Below are 7,500 nucleotides of genomic sequence, written 5' to 3'. Positions count from 1 at the left end.
CAAACCAATTATTACCTGTTCATATATTGATTATAAATGATAAACGTCCAAGTTAAAGTGAAGAGTCAAATATTTGTTCAATATAAAAACCTCATGTTTCATAAATTAAATTTCAAATACGAAATTAAGTTTGTGTTGTGCTTAACAATAAGTTATTTAAAGTCTTTTTCAGTTGTTGTTCTTCTTTTCAGTTACAAACAATAAATGAAATATTTGATAATAACAACATAAGAAACAAACAATAATAAAAGTATGAAGGACAAAACCATAAATACACGAAGAATATAAATGTAAACAGACTGAGACAGTTCATGTTTATTTATATTTATATTGGTTATTGTTGTTTTTTTGTTTGTGTTTGAAGTCACATCAAAAAATAAAAACATATTAAAGATTCACACGTCCCTCCCAGCAGCTCTGACGCCTGCAGCTGATTGGCTGTCACTGCTGTCACACACTGGTCACAGAGACAGGTGTGTGTGTGTGTGTGTGTGTGTGTGTGTGTGTGTGTGTGTGTTACTGGCTGGTGTGAATAGAAAGTGTGTCCCTGCAGGCCACCGTAGCTCACAGCAGCCTCCATCACACCTCATTAGCATAATTACACCACCCCAGGACAGTGTGTGTGTGTGTGTGTGTGTGTGTGTGTGTGTGTGTGTGTGTGTGTGTGTGTGCGTGTGCGTGTGTGCATGTGTGTGTGTGTGTGTGTGTGTGTGTGTGTGTGTGTGACATTAGCACATTAGCTTCAGCAGTTACATGGTGTGTTTTTGGGACCTGCAGCTGTGTGAAGATAAAAACTGACATGATTGTATAAAACAACAAACGTGTGTGTTTCCTGTCTGTGCTGCTCTCAAACAGGAAACACATTTCAAATCTACAGACTCCAGTTTCAAGACTTACAGCAGATTTTTCCTGCAAAGAAAAGTCACAACACCAACAACCTTTGAGATGGAGGCAGCAGCAGACCAACAACTCCTGTGTTCTGAGCTAAAACACAAGAGTCAGAAAAGTCTGTCTGACAGAAAGGCTCAGAGGAGAAAAGACTCCAAATATAGTTTAGACTTAAACTGGTGTCTCACTCATGATCCTGCTGACTGTGTCCACAGGTCATTAACTTCCTACTCCAGTTCCTGTGGAGAAGAACCTCATAGAACCACACTGCAGATCATATGGACTGTTCCTTTAGTTTATCTGCTGCAGACACACAGTCTGTAGGTGTGCGTCTGTAGTTGTATGTATGTAGTTGTGTGTGTCTGTAGTTGTGTTTGTGTAGTTGTGTGTCTGTAGTTGTGTGTATCTGTAGTTGTGTGTGTCTGTAGTTGTGTGTCTGTAGTTGTGTGTCTGTAGTTGTGTGTCTGTAGTTGTGTCTGTAGTTGTGTGTCTGTAGTTGTGTCTGTAGTTGTGTGTCTGTAGTTGTGTGTCTGTAGTTGTGTCTGTAGTTGTGTCTGTAGTTGTGTGTCTGTAGTTTTGTGTCTGTAGTTGTGTGTCTGTAGTTGTGTGTCTGTAGGTGTGCGTCTGTAGTTGTGTCTGTAGTTGTGTGTCTGTAGTTGTGTGTCTGTAGTTGTGTCTGTAGGTGTGTGTCTGTAGTTGTGTGTCTGTAGTTGTGTGTCTGTAGTTGTGTCTGTAGGTGTGTGTCTGTAGTTGTGTGTCTGTTGGCCCTGTGTATGTAAATGAAAAATAAAAGGTTCTGACACATTAATGTATCATCCTGTTGTCCCAGCCTCACATGTCAGTGTTGATTACCTATCAGTGATACTGACATATTGATTATGTATCAGTGATGATATTGATCTGTCTGATCTCATCCACAGTGCCCATGAGCCTGACGTCCAGCTCTCAAACAGTCAAACAGGTTTGAACCAGTCGGTAAAACCGGGTCACATTCACGTTATTAAAAGTGGGCGGGAACGTACAGGCGATGATGTTTCCGTAGCGATTCTTCATGCGGTTCTCGTCCTTTTTGGCTGAATCCCACGGAGCAGACTGTCCCTCGAAAAAACTCTGAAAAGACAAAAAGATGGAGAGTCGTTGAGACGGAGACGAGATCCAGAGTGATGAAACTCAGTGAATGACTCCATGAATAATGCAGAGGGTGTGTTTGATTTCCTGTTCTGTCTCTGAACACACACACACACACACACACACACACACACACACACACACACACACACACACACACACACACACACACACACACACACAGATGATTAAGTTCAATTATGAGACGGAGACTCAGAGAGAAGCCGGAGGCGTCCAAACACTCTCATAGTTTGTTTTTTCTGTCTTCAAACGGAGTAAAAGTACTCGGACTGTTCGCTGCTGAAACGACACTTTTACTCTCTGAGTTTATCTTTAATATTAAATCAGAATCAGTGAAAAACAAACTGAATCAACACGTGAGACACACTGAGACATTACAGGGACAAAAGACACTTTTACTAGTGGTTTTTTTTTTTTGTAGATTGTATTTTAGAAGCAGATGGAAAACTCGTCTGTGACTTTAACATCGGAGGTTAAATTCCTCGTAATAATAATAATAATAATAATAATAAACCTGATGGAACAACCGACTCTGAGTTTTGTTTTTCTTTGTAGTTGATTTGGTTTTTGTCTTCTGTCTCTTTGATGTCTCTGTGAGTCTTGTTTCTTTGTCTTTTTGTCTCTTTGTAGTTGTGTTGTGTCTCCTCATAGTCATTTTTTTGTCTTTTTGTAGTCATTTTGCCTTGTAGTTGGTCTCTTTATAGTTATTGTGTGTCTCTTTGAAGTAGATCTATCTGTTGATCTATCAATCTATTGATCTATCAGAAATGCTGAGTGTGATGAAGGAGCTCACACACACTTTGATCTGCAGCAGGTTTTCTCAGTCGCTCATGAAAATGCCTGCAGACACGTGTGTGTGTGTGTGTGTGTGTGTGTGTGTGTGTGTGTGTGTGTGTGTGTGTGTGTGTGACAGCAGCCTAACAACTCCAGACATCCATCAAATTGAGAGGTGAGTTATGTCACACACACACACACACACACACACACACACACACACACCTCTACATGATTGACAGTGAGGAACAAAGGGAGGTAAAAAAATGAAAAAGAATTGAAGGAATGAACTAATGACAGCTGGCAGCGACTCCTCTGACTGTGTGTGTGTGTGTGTGTGTGTGTGTGTGTGTGTGTGTGTGTGTGTGTGTGTGTGTGTGTGTGTGTGTGTGTGTGTGCGTGTGCATCAGATTGTTTCAGATGCTAATGCTTATGCTACCTCTTCCCTGAAACCACCACAAAGGTCAAAGGTCACATCCTGTCCAACATGAAAACACACACACTGAGCTATAACATGGTTTACTATTACTACACAATACTGTACTGTGATTGGACGATATGAAAGATGATTACAGTCTGTCTCACTGCAGGTGTGTGTGTGTGCGTGTGTGTGTTTTCCAGGTTTCTGTCTTCGTCTTCTGTCTCCAAAAAGACATCAGTGTGTTCACAGACATGTACTGACAGTGAGCTGATGATGATGATGATGATGATGATGATGATGATGATGATGATGATGATGATGACATCTTGTTAAAGTATATCCACTCCTGCTAACATGCTAACTAGCCTCCAGTCAGACATGATGGGTACTCGAGTAAAAGTACTGATTCAACTTGTTTACTGCAGTAAAGTGAAAAAGTTCAGGCTCTGAAACGTCCTCAGAGTATAAAAGTAAAGAGTCGTCCTCTGGAGGACGTTTCTACTGACTGTCTCTACTGACTGTTTCTACTGACTGTTTCTACTGACTGTTTCTACTGACTGTTTCTACTGACTGTTCTTTTCTCCACCAGAGTCTCCGTCTCTGTTTGTCTCACATCCTGACAGATTTGACATCATTTCTGTCTTGTTATGACTTTTACGTCATTTTCATCTTTTACATTATTTTTGTCGTGTTTCTACTTAATTAACAAAACTGTGATAAGATTGATTGATTGATTAGACCATGTGAGTCATTTTCTAATTTAAAAGTTCATATTCTCCTCTGTCCTCTGACAGGAAACTGAATATCTTTGAGGACGTCATCCTGGACTTTGATCAACATTTTATGTTTTATGAACCAAACAATTAATCAATTAATGAAGAAAATGATCAACAGATTAATTGATGATGAGAATATTGGTTAGTTGCAGCCCTAAAATCACTATATTAGACTAAACAACTGCACCATATTTTATACTGAGGTAATCCAAAAGTAACAGAAAGTAATCAAGTTACATTACTTTAATACTGTGATACATGGATTATGTTACTGACTGGGTTTTTTAACAGGTAATTAGAAACTGTATCAGATAAGGTTTTCTCATTGATCATGATGATTTCTGTTGCTGCTCTGTTCAAACATATTGATCCAAAAACACAAACAGCGTCTGGTGAAATGTTTCCGTCCAACACACATTCTGCTCTGACGCTGAAAAGTCTCAGCCTCAGTTCGTCTCTCGTGTGTTAGCGTCCGCGCTACGGTCGAGTCACACCACGGAACCCTACGTTCCTGTGAAACGTGGTTCCACCACGGAACAAATGTTCCGTCACACGGCTCAAAAAGGCTCCAGCGTTTTTTAAAGAGTGTTTGAAGATTGTGGAAAAAGTTTCAGAGCGGCAGGAAGTTTTGTTTTTGGGTCATTCGACAAAAACTGTGGAGGTGCTTTCACTCACTTTTCAGACAAACAAACTAATAATCACATTAATGATAAAGGTTCAATAAATACAGACTGTAAGTTTATTCATCTTTTAATCTGAACAGTTTCTTTAAAAGTTGAAGGGATTCATCTGAGACATGAATCTCATCCTCAGGACACAAATCAAACTGAATTATTATTAATCAAATCAAACACACATCAGTGTCACTGTGACACAAAACACTTTGAAATGATCCTTTAAGTTGTGATATATTTAATTTTTATGTTATCATCCAGCAGAAGAGTGAAAAAGTGAAAATAAGAACGTATTAATCTGAAGAGGTAAATGATTCTGCCTTCTCACACATGGAAGCCATCTGGTTGCTTTTTTCAGTAAACGTTTGCTGATTGGTGATGTCATCACTATCAAGCAGTTTCTCTTTTGAATATTCATTAATTTGGTTGCTTTGATAAAAATAATGTAAATCAAATAAATCCGTTGTTTCAATCTGTGCAGCTTCATTATAAAATGTAAAAAAAGAAAACGTTCTGTTCCTCTGACTTCAACTAAATATTCAGGAAGGAATAAAAACAAACATCACCTGAATTATTGGCCAAACTTTATTTTACACTGATGACATCAGCTGTTCTTCATGTCAGATTAGACAAAAAAAATAAGAAGAAGAACTAGAATTAATAATTAATTCTGTATTAGACTACACATCAAATGGTACATTAATAAAAGTTTTAGAGCCTTTATTAAACCGTTATGAGACTTCACATTAATAGTTTAGTTTATAGTAGAGTTCTGTTGTAATGTGTCTCTTATGACCCTCTAATGAAGTCTAATAAAGAATATATTATTTCTAATTTAGATTCAAATCTTGGATTACTTGATGAAGACATAAAATCAGTTTTAGGTTTGTTAAAGGAAAACGTTTCAGCAGAGTTTCCTCTGTTTCTGTAGAAAGACCCGTCTGTGTTTCAGAGAACCCAAAGGTTCCGTCTGTGACTCAAACATAAAGAGAACACAAACTGTGGCTGCGTGAATCTAAGCTAACACACATCATTTAGACATTCAGCTACGTGCTAACGTGTGTGTGTGTGTGTGTGTGTGTGTGTGTGTGTGTGTGTGTGTCTGTGTGTGTGTGTGTGTGTGTGTGTGTGTGTGTGTCTGTGTGTGTGTGTGTGTGTGTGTGTCTGTGTGTGTGTGTGTGTGTGTGTCTGTGTGTGTGTGTGTGTGTGTGTGTGTGTGTCTGTGTGTGTGTGTGTGTGTGTGTGTGTGTGTTGGGCGTTAGCCAGCATCTAGTCTCTAATCTAATTGACAAGAACACAGGATGTTAAGAATCTGAAAACCAAGAAGGAGTCTTACCTCGTTAAGCTGTCCAATCAATCGATTAATTAGCATGAGGGAAGATAACAATCATCAGCTGGACGTCTGCTGTTATTCATCAGATCTACTCGACTCACTAACATCAGTCATCAATCAATAGATCAATAAGAGTCTGCTCTACAGTCTACAGAGAAGGATTAAAACCACAAGACATTTACATCCTTTTTCTTTCCTTTAAATTGTCACATTTATTTTGAAAATCACGACTTTACAGTGAAAATCCTGAGAATAAAGTCAGAGGTGGCGTCACGTTTTCTCTTTCATGTGGCCTGAATCCTCTTCTATAGATACTAATAAATGCTGAGTACATGGTTTGATAATCAATTATTGAAATAATCAGGATGAAAATGAGTTGTGTGAGCTGCTCATGACTCCCACATGAACGACACGCTGAACGCATCATGTGTTCCTGTGACATCACAACACGGTCAGGTGTTAGTTACATGTGTGGTTCAGTTACAGGAAACAAACCAAAAGCACAACAACAAACACATCAAAGAGTTTTCATTCAAAAACACCAGTATGTTTCCAGTAACACCAGTCTGACCAGTAACACCAGTCTGACCAGTAACACCAGTCTGACCAGTCTGACCAGTCTGACCAGTAACACCAGTCTGACCAGTAACACCAGTCTGACCAGTAACACCAGTCTGACCAGTAACACCAGTCTGACCAGTCTGATTGGTAGTTTATAATACAGGAGGCAGCTCAAAAACACTCCGTTAAACAGTCAGTAATAAACTTGAACGCACTTTTGGAGACATCATGTCATAAAGACATTTCTGTCTCGTTACGAAGTTTCTGTCTCGTTACGACGTTTCTGTCTCGTTACGATATTTCTGTGTCCTTACGACGTTTCTGTCTCGTTACGATGTTTCTGTCTCGTTACGACGTTTCTGTCTCGTTACGATGTTTCTGTCTCGTTACGACGTTTCTGTCTTGTTACGATGTTTCTGTCTTGTTACGATGTTTCTGTCTCGTTTCTGTCTCGTTACGATGTTTCTGTCTTGTTACAATGTTTCTGTCTCGTTTCTGTCTCGTTACGATGTTTCTGTCTCGTTACGACGTTTCTGTCTCGTTACGATGTTTCTGTCTTGTTACGATGTTTCTGTCTCGTTTCTGTCTCGTTACGATGTTTCTGTCTCGTTATGATGTTTCTGTCTTGTTACGATGTTTCTGTCTCGTTTCTGTCTCGTTACGACGTTTCTGTCTCGTTACGATGTTTCTGTCTTGTTACGACGTTTCTGTCTCGTTTCTGTCTCGTTACGATGTTTCTGTCTCGTTACGACGTCTCTGTCTCGTTACGACGTCTGTGTCTCGTTACGACGTTTTTGTCTCGTTATGACGTTTCTGTCTTGTTATGATGTTTCTGTCTTGTTACGATGTTTCTGTCTCGTTACGACGTCTCTGTCTCGTTACGACGTCTGTGTCTCGTTACGACGTTTTTGTCTCGTTACGACG

The 7,500-nt window shown here is 39.4% G+C and overlaps 1 protein-coding gene across 4 annotated transcripts in view; it reads right to left on the bottom strand.

Moving 5' to 3' along the window:
• Positions 1-7,500, bottom strand: part of LOC146307941 (receptor-type tyrosine-protein phosphatase mu-like) — a 131,292-nt gene that overhangs the window by 16,824 nt on the left and 106,968 nt on the right. For all 4 annotated transcript variants that reach the window (XM_084747300.1, XM_084747301.1, XM_084747302.1 and 1 more), the window contains one exon: positions 1,911-1,998. In XM_084747300.1, coding sequence (XP_084603426.1) covers positions 1,911-1,998 — 88 coding nt within the window. The remainder of the gene's footprint in view (positions 1-1,910; positions 1,999-7,500) is intronic.

Source organism: Lutjanus erythropterus, chromosome 21, assembly GCF_056507025.1.
Source record: "Lutjanus erythropterus isolate fLutEry1 chromosome 21, fLutEry1.hap2, whole genome shotgun sequence".
Lineage (NCBI taxonomy): Eukaryota > Metazoa > Chordata > Actinopteri > Lutjaniformes > Lutjanidae > Lutjanus > Lutjanus erythropterus.
This window is presented reverse-complemented; position numbering and strand designations above follow the sequence as displayed.